Source organism: Trichechus manatus, unplaced genomic scaffold, assembly GCF_000243295.1.
Source record: "Trichechus manatus latirostris isolate Lorelei unplaced genomic scaffold, TriManLat1.0 scaffold00026, whole genome shotgun sequence".
In the NCBI taxonomy this organism is placed as follows: Eukaryota; Metazoa; Chordata; class Mammalia; order Sirenia; family Trichechidae; genus Trichechus; species Trichechus manatus.
In genome coordinates, this window is record NW_004443962.1 from 10639659 (window position 1) to 10653901 (window position 14243).

Here is a 14243-nt window from a genome sequence, read left to right on the forward strand (position 1 = left end):
ATGCCAATTGAGCTAGATGTTCCCCGAGACCATGGTCCCCAGAGCCCTCCGCCCAGCAATTCAGTCCCTCAGGGAGTTTGGATGTGTCTATTGGGCTTCCATGACCTTTCCTTGTACAGGTTGTGCTAGTTTCCCCAGTATTGTGTTCAATAAGTAGACTTTTTACTGAATCCACCAGTTTACAGTAATGGTCCTTCATTCCTGCTCTCAGCTGGGCCTGGTGTCCTAGAGTCTTCTGTGGACTTTCTGATTCCATTTCTGCTAAGAGTGTAAGAGGGAGTAATAGCTTATTGCATGGTGTAGGATGGTAAGGAGGTAGGATCGGGGGTGGTCTAGCTGCTCCTCATACAAATCTTCCGTCTCTCCTCCTGTTTTCAGCCCTGCACCTCACTCCTGTGTTCATAAGTTGCTGGCGTTGCTAAGGCCTGAGCCATTTTAGCATTCTGCAGTATGAATCTGCTTGCTTCTGGTGTAGAGTTTCCCCTCTGTGGGCTTAGGCTCTGTCTAGACTTAGTTATTTTCCACTGTTCATCTGTTTTCCATCTTCTGAAATTATGTACTCAGCTCTGAGGTGGTGTTTGCTTGTCTCCTGTTCACTTTACATTTGTGGTTTTGTGCCCCCGCCATGCTCTGCTATCATTTAAAAGGAAAAGGAAATAAATGTGTACGTTCAGTATGCCTTGTTTATTGGTAAGGCGCCTTCCCTTTCACTAAAGCATTTCATGTGCATATATAGCCCCCTTTTTTTTTTTCCATTTTGGTAAATATATATGTAAGAGGGCAGCAGTGGTTCAGTGGTAGAATTCTCACCTTCCATGCAGAAGACCCAGGTTTGATTCCTGGCCAGTGTACCTCAAGCACAGCCACTACTATTCTGGCAGTGGAGGCTTATGTGCTGCTATGATGCTGAAGAGGTTTCAGTGGAGCTTCTAGACTAAGACAGACTAGGAAGAAAAGCCAGGTGATCTACTTCTGCAAAACTAGTCAGTGAGAATCCTATGGGTCATAATGGTTCCATCTCATTGTTTATGGGGTTGCCATGAGCCATGGGCCGACTCGAGGGCAGCTAACAAGAACAACAACTATATATATATATAAAATATAACATATATGTACATTCTTTGCATGTACAGTTCAGTGACATTAGCTTATGTTCCTCATATTGTTTCAGCCATCAGCCTTATCTGTTCCTAATTTTGTCCATCATGAATATATAGCTTTAATCCAGTCTCCACTGCATCTAGAGTTCTCCTGAGACTATCAAGTCCTTTAGACATTTTGAATCCTTTTCTATCCACGCCTCAGTTTGGGTATCAGAACTCTTTTCAATGACATAGACATCTTCAATCTCTTTGAGATCCCAGACCACTTTTGAGGAGCCACACACTCCATGGACCATTACTCACTTCTTCTGTAGCCTTCAGAATCAATGGGAAGCATGTGATTGCTTTGTTGAGATGAAAAATGAAGCTCCAAAGAGGAGAAAGGAAGAAAAAAAATTGAGCAAGGAAAGGGGTTCCTGCCTGATTACTTTCTCTGTCCTAAGCCTTTGAATGGTCAGAGGAGGGGAAGCCAACACTGGGTACGAGGCAAGTTAGAAGTTGAGCCGAGAAAGGTTAATCTCTAGTCTAACCCCAAATTATCTGATTTCACAAATAAGGAAACTGAAGCTGTGAGGAGAACACGACCTTAAGGTTGCTTAAGGTTGACGAATTATTGACAGGTATCTGAAAGTCCCTGTCTGATAATGCAAGTATCTGATGTATCTGTTATACTTATCTGTGTTTCCTCTCCTGCTTTTCAGTCTTTCGGTCATATTTTTTGGCAAGTTATGTAAGTTTTTATTTCTATCTGTCATAGAATTAGATCCAAATATGTAACCTTTTCATTGAATCTATGCAGTCCACAAGTCCAGAATTTTCCATGAGAGGGTTGATTTCAAACATCCAGGTTTGCTTCCTTAAGTGCACTGACATTTGTCAGATTATGACCTCTGACTTCTGGTTCACCGTATTTATAATCCATAGCCTTGCTCCCTACTTCTAGTAAAATAAATTTGTATTGTTTTAATGTTGGATGCTACAGACCTAGGGTGATGAGATTTAGGCTGGGGAGTAGGGGAAGGGGCAGAGTTGGAAGAAGCTTGTAAGTAAAACTTTGAGTTTCAGAAGGTAGCTTGGTGCTGAAAGACTCCTCATTTGGGTCTTAGAATAAAGAAGGGCACCACAAGAGTGAAAGCCAGCTGCGGGTGCTGGTCGGGCGCCTGGTGGTAAACAGACAGACCTTGAACTGAGCACAGTTGGCGATGGCCCCGCTCAAGCTGCCATGCATGGTAGTGGCTGCAGTGCTGGAGGGAACAGCCCCCTGCCAGAAGAAGAAGGCTATGTTTACCCCAGAGCTGCTTAATTTCTTCTGACTGCTGAAGAGCATGATCTTGGTGAATTGAGGGTTCTCTTTGATCTGAGGATTTGAGTCACTCTGTACCCAATGTGGAAACCCTGGTGCCATAGTGGTTACGTGCTATGGCTGCTAACCAAAAGGTCCGAAGTTCAAATCCACCAGGCGCTCCTTGGAAACTCTACGGGGCAGTTCTATTCTGCCCTATAGGGTCGCTATGAGTCGAAATCGACTCAACGGCAACAGGTTTGTTTTTTTTGTTTTTTTAGTACCCAGTGCCCAGACATTTCCCCTAACTGGTGCTCATTCTGCAGAAACATTGAGCTATCTGTAATTTAGGAGAGAATAGATAGATAATGGTGGCAACAAGGAGAGGCCATATTTTGGGAAATTTTACAGAGTAAGGAGGGAGAGTTTCGGTAGTAGTGTGAGAGCACAATAGGACTGGTGAGAGGTCACTTGTGGTCATTTGTCATCTGAATGTGTGTCAAGGGAAGGGGGAAGTATATGCAAGGGGGAAGGCACCCAGGAGGCTGGAAAAAATGGCACGTGGCCTAGGAAGGAAGGGATGGCTGAAGAAAGGATGGGGTCTAAGACTGGAGGAGGAATGAGATCAAGTGGAGGATAAGGTAAGTTGGGGAGCTCTCTCGCCAGATGACTGCAATCTTCTAAGAAGAGCAGGAACTGAGACGCCCTGCTGAAGGGGCCATGTGGGATAGGATTGAGAAACTGAGGAGACAGCAGGTACAGATCGCCCTCTGTGGTGTTTCTAGAAAGGGACTGACCGGATATGACTGAAAGAATTTTCTGGTAGCTCCCAGGGTCCTGTTGCAGCTGTTTGGCATGAATTCATGGATTTGTCAAGAGTGAGTTTTCGGTAGTTCTGCATCTTCCTTGAGCAAAGTTCTCCGAGCCTAGAAGCCAAGGAGGAAGTGGTGGCTGTGGGAGTGATCTATAATTGAGGATTGGAATGTCAGAAGCTCACCAGGTTATGGAAATCAGGGGTGGAGGTGAGGAGTGTATGAAACCACCCAGCATGGCGTCCAGGCTGGGTGAGTAATGGAGTGAGCCTAGACATGTACTAGTGAAGATGGGAGGGTGAGTGCCTGGAGGATTCTGGAGTGGCTGAATGGCAGGTTCTTCGTGTGTGGGGAGAGTAGGGGAGGTTGGGGAGACTGCTGTCAGAGAGGGGAACACAAACCTGTGGGCGGGGTGAATGAGAGCTGTCAAATGCTGAGCTTCAGGGTGTGCCTATGATGGATCCAGATGAGGTGTTTGTGTGATGTTCCAGCAGACAAAAATCATGGTCTGTGTGTGTTGTCAGGACTGCTACTCAGCAGCCAAGTGTATGACATAAGGGTGTGTGTGTGTACAAACTGTGCATGTATGGTTATAGCCCCTATTTTTAAAAATAATGATTGAAATAACATTTCCTTTCTGCACATAAACATACTCAGAATTCTCATCTAATGATTATTTACATACAATATAACAGCTTTTTCTGTTACCCCCCCAAACCAAGCCCACTGCCGTTGAGTTGATTCTGACTCATAGCGACTCTATAGGACAGAGTAGAACTGCCCCATAGGGTTTCCAAGGGCTGTAAATCCTTATGGAAGCAGACTGCCACACCTTTCTCCCATAGAGCAGCTGGTGGGTTCAAACCACCAACCTTTCGGTTAGCAGCCAAATGCTTTAACCACTGTGCCGCTAGGATTCCTCTTTTGCTACTAAGGCCATTAATTTGGTTCTTAATTACGTATATTATGACTTTTCATGGATAGGGCCTTAAATGGCGCTTTATTTCATTGTGTGTTTCTCATACCTCTAACCTATTTTGCAAATTTCCCTGAAGACATGGACTATGTTTAGGCTCCCCCCATCATTCACAGAGTACTGTGTACATTATATGTATATATACAAAAACCCATTGCCGTCCAGTCAATTCCAACTCCTAGTGACCCTATAGGACAGAGAACTGCTCCATAGAGTTTCCAAGGAGTGGCTGGTGGATTCAAACTGCTGACCTTTTGGTTAGCAGCCTAGCTCTAAACCACTGCACCATATATATGTGTGTGTGTGTGTGTGTGTGTGTGTGTGTATACTTAATAATATTTTATTGTGTTTTCAGTGAAGGTTTACACAGCAATTTAGGTTCAACAATTTCTACACAAATTGTTCAGTGACATTGGCTACATTCTTTACAGTGCATGAACATTCTTCTTATTTCCGTTCTAGTTGTTACATTTCTATTAATCTAGTTTCCCTGCCCCCTTACATTCTCATCTTTGTTTTAAAGCAATTACTGACTGTTGGGTCTCATACAGATGGTTTTTTAAAGGAGCATAGTACTTATGGGTGATAGTCCTTATTTTGTGAGCCGATCTCTTATTTAGATACAAAGTGACCTCAGGGGTTAATTTGGGTTCAAGTTTTAAAGAGTATCTCAGGGCAATAGTCTGCTGGGTCCTGCCCCATCCTCACCATCGTTGTGCTGCTTGATCCCATTGTTGCAGCCAATCTATCTCAAGAGTCTTCCTATTTTTCACTGACCCTCTGTTTTACCAAGCATGATGTCCTTCTCCAGGGACTAGTCCCTCCTGATAACATGTCCAAAGTATGTGAGATGAAGTCTCCCCATCTTTGCTTCTAAGGAGCATTCTGGCTGTACTTCTTCCAGACAGATTTGTTTGTTCTTCTGGCAGTCCATAGCATATTCAATATTCTTCACTAACACCATAATTCAAAGACATCAATTCTTCTTCAGTCTTCCTTATTCATTGTCCAGCTTTCACATGCATGTGAGGCAACTGAAAACACCATGGCTTGGGTCAGGCACACCTTAGTCCATAAAGTGACATATAGACCAATGGAATAGAACTGAAAATCCAGAAATAAACTCATATATCGATAGTCAATGATTTTTGACAAAGGTGCTAAGTCCATTTAATGATGAAAGAAGAGTCTCTTTAATAAGTAGCACTGGGAATATTGAATTTCTACATGAAAAATAATGAAGCTGGCCTTACATCTCACACCATATATGAAAAATAACTCAACATGCACCAAGGACTTAGGTGTGAGCACTAAAACCATAAAACTCTTAGAAGGAAAATATAAGCATAATGCTTTGGGACCTAGTTTTTAACAACGGGTTCTCAGCTATGACACCAAAAGCATGAGCAGCAAAAGACAAAACAGATAAATTGAACTATTTATCCAAAACTTGTATGCATTAAAATATTTTATCAACAAAATGAAGAGACAACCTACAGACTGGGAGAAAATTTTGGGGAACCATATATTTGATAAGGGTTTAATATTCAGAATATATAAAGAACTCCTACAACTTAACAACAAACAGACAAACAACTCAATCAAAAAATGGGCAAAGGACTTGAACAGACATTTCACCAAAGAGGATATACAAATGGCCGACAAGCACGTGAAAAGATGCTTAATGTCATTAGTCGTTGTTGTTAAGTGCCATCAAGTCAATTCCAACTTAAAGTGGCCCTACTGCCCCCACGGGGTTTCCTAGGCTATAAATCTTTACTGGAGCAGATTGCCATGTTTTTTCTCCCATGGAGCCACTGGTGGGTTCAAACCTCTGACCTTTTGATTAGCAGCCGAGCACTTTACCATTGCACCACCAGGGCTCCTTCATTACTCATTAAGGAAATGCAAATCAAAACCACAATGAGACACCACTTCACCTTCATGCAAACGACTATGATAAAAAAACAAACAAAACAAAAACCGAAAAATGGAGAATATCTTATGTTGGTGAGGATGTGGAAAGATTGGAGCACTCATCCATCGCTGGAGGAATGCAAAATGGTATAGCCACTGTGGAAAACAAGTTGGCAGCTCCTCAAAAATTAAGCATAGAACTACCATATGACTTAGCAATCCCAATCCTAGGTATATACCCAAAAGAACTGAAAACAGAAATGCAAACAGAAACTTGTAAAACAGTGTTCATTGTAGCACTGCTCACAGTAGCCAAAAGGTAGAAACAACCAAAATATCCATCAACAGATGAATGGGTAAACAAAATTTGGTACATACATACAATGGAATATTGCTCAGCCATAAACAGAAATGAAGTCCACGCTACAATATGAACGAATCTTGAAAATATTATGCTGACTGAAATGAGTCAATCAAAAAAGGACAAATATTGTATGATCCCACCTTATGAAACAGACAATCGTATAGGAAACAAAGTTTATTAGTGATTACCAGGAGTGGGAGGGAAGCGGAAAGGAAGAGTCTCAGCTTAGAAGGTACTGAGTTTTTGTTAATGGTGGTGAAATAACTTGGAAATGGATAGTGATGGTTGCACAACATGACGAACGTAACTAAAGTCACTGAATTGTACATACAAACAATGTTGAAAAGGCAACTGTTTTGCTATATATACTTTTACCACAATAAAATAATTTAAAAAAAAGAATCTCCCTAAAAAAGGCAGAGAAAGTTGACAAACTTTGGTTTCTCCAAGAATACTTGCATTTTAACAGGTGATTTGAAAAAATATATATACTATTAAAAATCAAAGGACTAAAATTACAAGGTAAATGACAGGCGGTACACACCCCCGCCATCAAAAAAAAAAAAAAAAAATACTAGGTATGTGATTGCCAACATCTATCCATTTGCCTGGCCTGAGTGGGAATCCAACTAATTCTATAATCTTGGCGAAGTCATTCATTCAATTTGCTCACCTATAAAGTGGAATATAATAATACTTGCCTCTCTAGGTTGTTTGTGGGGGAGTAAATTATATAACTAGTGTGAAAGAACTTCCTAAACTATAAAAAGTACTCATTATTCCTCTACCTTCCAGCCCTTAATTAAGAATAGTCACTTAAGGCGCTCTCCTGTAAAAGACGGTAAACAAACCAAAAACCAAACTCGTTATCATCGAGTCGATTCCGACTCACAGATTCCAACTCATAGCTACCCGATAGGACAGAGTAGAACTGCTCCACAGGGTTTCCAAGGAGCTGCTGGTGGATTCAAACTGCTGATCTTTTGGTTAGCAGCCGAGCTCTTAACCATGGCACCAACAAGGCTCCAGAGAGAGGGGAAGTAAGTGACAGTTGGGAGTTTAACACCTGAGAAGCTGAACTACCACACAGTAATTATTTACCCAAAAGCAAGGAGGTTTGACAAGACCGTCTCTAATGTCCTTCCTGGTCCAGAACCTATAATTATGAAAGAGTACTTAATTGTAGATTATTTTCTATTATGCTCCAGGTACCTTGACTTCTCAAACTAGACTGTAAACTCCTAAGGCCAGGGACCATATCTTAGAGTCCTTAACGTATCCTCCATAACATTTAGCACAGGGCTGGATACCTAAGAGATATTCGAGAAATACACCAGCCGTGAAGTGACTCATTGATATTAAGTTTTCCTAGGGTCACTATGAGTTGGAATTGACTTGATGGCAACGGGTTTGGGTTTTTGGTTTTTATGGTTTTAAACGTGAGGCTGGCTGCTTGGACAGAGGAGGCAAGTTAATTGCACACTCTCCCACCAGTATTTTTCCCTCGCCCCGCAAAGCTATGTTCCTGGCATTGTGTGATAGAAAGCAAGAGGGAAAAAATCTGGAGACAGGTTAGCATCTTAACTAGGTGACTATTAACCTTTTAAATTTTGTTTTCATCATCTGAAAAATGGACATAATGCCTTCCTTGCCTGCCCCAGGGGTTATGAAGATCAAATGAGAGAGCGAATGGAGCTGTACTCCATAGCGTTTTCAATAGCTGATATTTTGGAAGCAGATCCTCAGGCCTTTCTTTCGAGGCACCTCTGGTGGCTATTGTTAATACATATCTCTCACTCTACCTCTGACAGAGTTGGAGCCTGAGATAAACAGTAAGAAACAAACTTTCAAATTAATTTTATAATTCAAGATGTTGCTCACAGATGGGTGTTATTAACAATTCACGATCTTCTGGAGGCTTCTTGTTTAAAATAAAATTATTTTTGCTAACTAGATGATAGGCTTTTTTAAAAAAAATCACTAAAATCTTCTGTGTCCTCCATATTTCAAACCCCTATGGTTCCCCAAGAAACCCTGGTGGCACAGTGGTTACGTGCTTGGCTGCTAACCAAAAGGTCAGTGGTTTGAACTCACCAGCCACTCTGTGGGAGAAAGATGTGGCAGTGTGCTTCTGTAAAGATGACTCGTTGCCATCAAGACAATTCCGACTCATAGCGACCCCACAGAACAGAGCAGAACTGCCCCATAGGGTTTACTAACGAGCCACTGGTGGATTCGAACTGCCAACTTTTTGGTTAACAGCTGAATTCTTAACCACTGCACCACCAGGGCTCCTTCCATAAAAGATTACAATCTTGGAAACACTGTGGGGGCAGTTCTACTTTGTCCTATAAGGTCACTGTGAGTTGGAAATGACTCGATGGCAAAGTTTTTTTTTTTTTTTGCTTTTGTTTTTAATTTTTCCCCACCTCCCTATAGCTCTGGTCTCTGGAGAGTCTCAGGGGAATTTTCCAGGGTCAGGGATGATTCCAGATAAAAATTTGAAGTAAACATTGTAAGGTCTCCTCTATGCATATTTCTTTTTCATTTTCCAGTGATTTTTGTGCACATTACCTCATTTAATCCATATGCTTCTGAGATTGGCAGGGCAAGAGGTGTTGTCTTTATTTTACAAGTGAAACTGAGAACTTTTCTTCCAGCCCCCTGCTTTTGGGAAGCTCCCTCTCGCACAGGACTGTAAGGATGCCGTGTATCTCTGGTCCCGTAAGCTTGTGAGGTTCATGGACAGCAGCATCGGCACCGACTGGGAGCTTGTTAGAAATGCCGAATCTCAAGCCCCGCCCCAGACCTACTGTGTCAGAATCTGCATTTTAACAAGACTACCACGTGATGCACGTGCACATTCATGTTTGAGAACAGTGATCTGTTACAGGAATTCAAATGACAGCGTTAATGACTTAATATGCTTTTCTTTTTTACAGTTGCCAACGAGTCAACTCAGACTCATGTTGACCCCACATGTATCAGAGTAGAACTGTGCTCCATAAGGGTTTCAATGACAGATTTTTTCAGAAGTAGATTGCCAGGCCTTTTTTCTGAGTCACCTCTGGGTGGACTCCAGCCTCCAACCTCTCTGTTAACAGCCAAGCACTTTAACCATTTGCATCACCCAGGGATTCCTGATATGTATTTTTGATTTAAGGAGCCTTGGTGGTACAGTGGTTAAAGTGCTTGGCTGCTAACCAAAAGGTTGGCGGTTCGAACCCAACAGCTGCTCTGTAGGAGAAAGATGTGGCAGCCTGCTTCCATAAACATTACAGCCTCGGAAACCCTATGGGGCAGTTCTACACTGTCCAATAGGGTCGCTATGAGTTAGAATTGACTCAGCAATGTGTTTGGTGTGTTTTTTTTTTTTTTATTATTGACTTAATATGAACCGCTCCAAGAAAAACACTCTTCAAGGTATTTTTTTTTAAAGAACCCTGGAAAGGGGAATATTTAGCCCCAAAGAATGAATGGTATCTGAGCCCCGTAGAGAACTTTCCAGTGCCCTTCAAGGCAGAGGATCACATCTCTTCCACTCACACAAGAAGCTGATCTTGTTGCCAAGCAATGTCATGGAACGAAGTTTTAGAGGAAAAAATCCAGAAGGTATGATACAAGAAAGTAAGGCAACAAGTTACTAACCAAAAAGACTAATTTATATGTAGTTTCCTTTCACAGATTGTACAACACAATGAAATTTTATTATATTATGATTAATTGATAACTACTCAAAAAACACCTAGAAAAATGTAGCAACTTGTTAAAAACATTGAGCTCTGTTTTTACCATAAGCAATTTGGCTGCCTGTAGCATGTGAAATCATCACGGACTGTGCCACTTCTCTACTAGTTTTGTTATCCTCTAAAAGATGAAAACACGTCTGTTTGGGCAAATTGGTAGAAAGTTTGTAAGTGGGTCACCTTTACAATATTGTTCTTCAAACCATTTAAAAAGTCTCCCTCCAGTGCATTTGAAGGCTAATTCAACAAATTGTTAACAGCCTTAGACTTCAATTACATGTTGGCACCACTCGGTGAGATTAGAAGTTTCATCAGAAACTGAATTAGTAATCCTAAAATCATAGATCGTAAGGGCTGGAAGAGCTTTGGCGATGATCCAGTACAAATTCCTCCTTTACAAATGGGGAAATTGAGGCTCAGAGAAGGGATGTGATTTGCTCATGGGCACTCTGGCAGTGTTGGGGTTCTTAAAGGTCTCATCTGAGAAGCTCAGGATTACATTTTTAGTTGTAAGGAAGCCTGAACAATACCACACATTCCCCAAGATTCTAGTTTTCATGTCCAACTCAAGAACCAAGATTTTGGATCAAACCTTTTCATGGGCTGCATCAACTCACCTGAATAGCAATTGCCTGGATTTCTGCAGTGGCAGGTCTCGCTTCTGTTAAGCCTCCAGGTATCATTTTGGCTAATTGGTTCTTGGCACAGCAGGATGCTGGAAGTGAATGATCAGGCTAGGGCAGAGACTTCAGTTTTTAAAGAGTTGTTCACAAGCTCCGCCTATGGGATGTTTTATCTCTACAAAGAGCAAAAAAGCACATGGAGGAGGAGTATGCCTTGAGACACACCTTCTTGCCTCCTCAACAGAAGGTCCTAATAGGAATTCGCCAGAAGGAGGCCTGGGGAATGACCAAATGGGTGTGTACAAGGGGTCATGCAGTAATATGAATCAGACTTCCCTACATTCTCTTTGACAATGGTTCTGTCCTATGAGGCTCAGTATGGAATCTGAAGCTACAACCAGCGTTTCCAAGTGTTTTAAAACCTTTAACACAAAATTTTATTTTTTTAACCAACACCTATTAGTAGTATCCAAGGTGATTGTTAGGATTTGCTTGACTTTCTAAAGAAAGCAAAATAATCTATCTGGAGAACCTTGGCTAGATATTTGTACTTTTATTTAAATTTCTAGAAGTGTTGAAAGTATATACAGAAAAACATAAAATAACAAACACCTACATTCCTACCACTCAGAATTAAAACTTTTAACATTTTATTGTGTTTGATTCTCATCTTTTTTTTGTAGTTGTTTTAAAGAAATAAATATTACATGAAGTTCCCCGCTACCCTCTACAGAGATGGATCCTATTGTGAGTTGGGTATCTCTCTAATTGATTTTCATACTTTTAATAAACTTTTTTTAATAGAAAAATTTTTATTGTTATAAAAATACATATAACACAACATTTTCCAATTCAACATAATCAATGTATTTTAAAACTTTTACTTAATGGTATACTAAACACATACTCTGTATTATGCTTTTTTTTTTTTTATTCAACATGTTTTGGAGTCTTTCCATGTACGTATGTAGATCCAAAAACCGAAAACCCATTGCTGTCTAGTCGATTCTGACTCATAGCAACTCTGTAGGACAGAGTAGAACTGCCCCATAGGGTTTCCAAGGCTGTAAATCTTGGAAACGGAAGCAGACTGCCTCATCTTTCTCCCAAGAAGCAGCTGGTGGGTTTGAACTGCTGACATTTTGGTTCACAGCTGAGCACTTAACCACTGTGCCACCAGTGCTCCCTAATACATAGATCATTCTAATTCATTTCCTTCAACTGCTGTATGCTATTCTATCATGACTATTCCACATTTTACATACTCATTCTCTTATTGATGAAGGTTTTGGTTGTTTCTAGATTTTCACTATTATAAACAATACTGTTTTTCCCCTTTGGGTACATGTGTGAGGGCTTCTGTAGGCAAAGTATCTAGAAGCAAAACTGTTGTATTGTGTAAACACTTATATTACTTTCTTCACTTTTTGGAATATGTAGCACATACACATAATAAAAATGAACAAAAGAGCTTACAATATAAGGGTTCTTCACCCTCCTTATTCCTCAGCCACACTTCTACTCTCTCCAGAGACAATCCCTGTTGCCAGCTTCTTGTGTATCTTTCAGATATATTCTTCACACATTCAAATATATGATGAAATAACTGCACACATACACGTATACATAGACTCTTTGCTTTTTGGAGACAACATATCCCTCATGGGTGTGCTACCCCGGCCTATTTATCCAGGGACTTGAAAAGCTGCTAGTTTTGAGTGGGTCCCAGAACAAGAGAAGGCTCTGCAACAGGTTCAGGCTGTTGTGCAAGCTGCTCTGCCACTTGGACCATATGAGTCAGCTGATCCCGTGGTGCTTGAAGTGACAGTGGCAGATAAGAGATGCTGTTTGGAGTCTCTGGCAGGCTTCTATTGGTGAATCACAGTGCCGACCCTTAGGATTTTGGAGCAAAGCCTTGCCATCCTCTGCAGATAACTACTCTCCTTTTGAGAAATAGCTTTTGGCTTGTTACTGGGCCTTAGTAAAGACTGAATGCTTAACCATGGGCCACCAAGTCACCATGAGGCCTGAGCTGCCCATCATGAACTGGGTGTTGTCTGACCCACAGAGTCATAACGCTGGACATGCACAGTAGCAAGCCATCATTAAATGGAAGTGGTATATGAGATCAGGCCCGAGCAGGACATGAAGGCACAAGTTGCATGAGGAAGTGGCCCAAATCCTATGGTCACTACTCCTGTCACATTACTTGCCCTCTCCCAGTCTGCACCTATGGCCTCACAGGCAGTTCCTTATGATCATTTGACTGAGGAAGAGAAAGCTTGTGCCTGGTTTACCAATGGTTCTGACAATACGCAGGCACCACTCAAAAGTGGACAGCAGCAGCACTACAGCCCCTTTACTGAGACCTCCCTGAAGGACAGTGGTGAAAGGAAATCCTCCCAATGGGCAGAACTTCGAGCAGTGTACCTGGTTGTTCTCTTTGCTTGGAAGGAGAAATGGTGAGATGTGTGGTGGTATACTGACTCATGGGCTGTGGCCAATGGTTTGGCTGGATGGTCAGGGGCTTGGAAGGAACACGACTGGAAAATTGGAGTCGAGGATTTATGGGGAAGAGGTACGTGGATAAACCTTTCTGAATGGGCCAGAGAAGTGAAGATATTTGTGTCTCATGTGACTGCTTACCAAAGGGTGACCTCAGCAGAAGAGGATTTTAACAATCAAGTGGATAGGATGATGCGTTCTGTGGAAGCCAGTCATCCTCTTTCCCCAGCTACTCCTGTCATTGCTCAATGGGCTCATGAACAAAGTGGCCATGGTGGCAGGGATGGAGGTTATGCATGGGCTCAGCAACATGGACTTCCACTCACCAAGGCTGACTTGGCTACAGCTACTGCTGAGCGCCTGATCTGCCAGCAGCAGAGACCAACACTAAGTCCCTGATATGGCACCATCCCTCCAGGTGCACAGCCAACAACCTGGTGGCAAGTTGATTACATTGGACCACTTCCATGATGGAAAGGGCAGCATTTTGTTCTTAATGGAATAGATACTTACTCTGGATATGGATTTGCCTTCCTTGCACACAATGCTTCTGCCAAAACTACCATCTGTGGACTAACAGAATGCCTTATCCACCATCATGTTATCCCACACAGCATTGCCTGTGAAGGGACTAACTTCACAGCAAATGAAGTGTAACAATGGGCCCATGCTCATGGAATTCACTGGTCTTACCATGTTCCCCATCATCCTGAAGCAGCTGGCTTGATAGAACAATGGAATGGACTTCTAAAGACACAATTATGGCACCAGCTAGATGGCAGTACCTTGCAGGGCTGGGGCAATGTAATACATGTTTATTTTTAAAGTACCTTTAATATCTCTCTGTTATTTGTCATTCTTTGGGTACGAATTATTCTGTGGCCAGCATATCTTTATGGAATTGAACATCCCCAT

At 41.8% G+C, this 14243-nt stretch overlaps 1 protein-coding gene across 1 annotated transcript in view; it reads right to left on the reverse strand.

Annotated features, from left to right (window-relative positions):
* CSTA (cystatin A) overlaps nucleotides 1–10883 on the reverse strand; it is a 20494-nt gene extending 9611 nt beyond the window's left edge. Inside the window, exon 1 of the mRNA XM_004373631.1 lies at nucleotides 10818–10883. Within this exon, the coding sequence (XP_004373688.1) occupies nucleotides 10818–10883 (66 nt within the window). The remainder of the gene's footprint in view (nucleotides 1–10817) is intronic.
* Between the last annotated feature and the right edge of the window lie 3360 nt (nucleotides 10884–14243).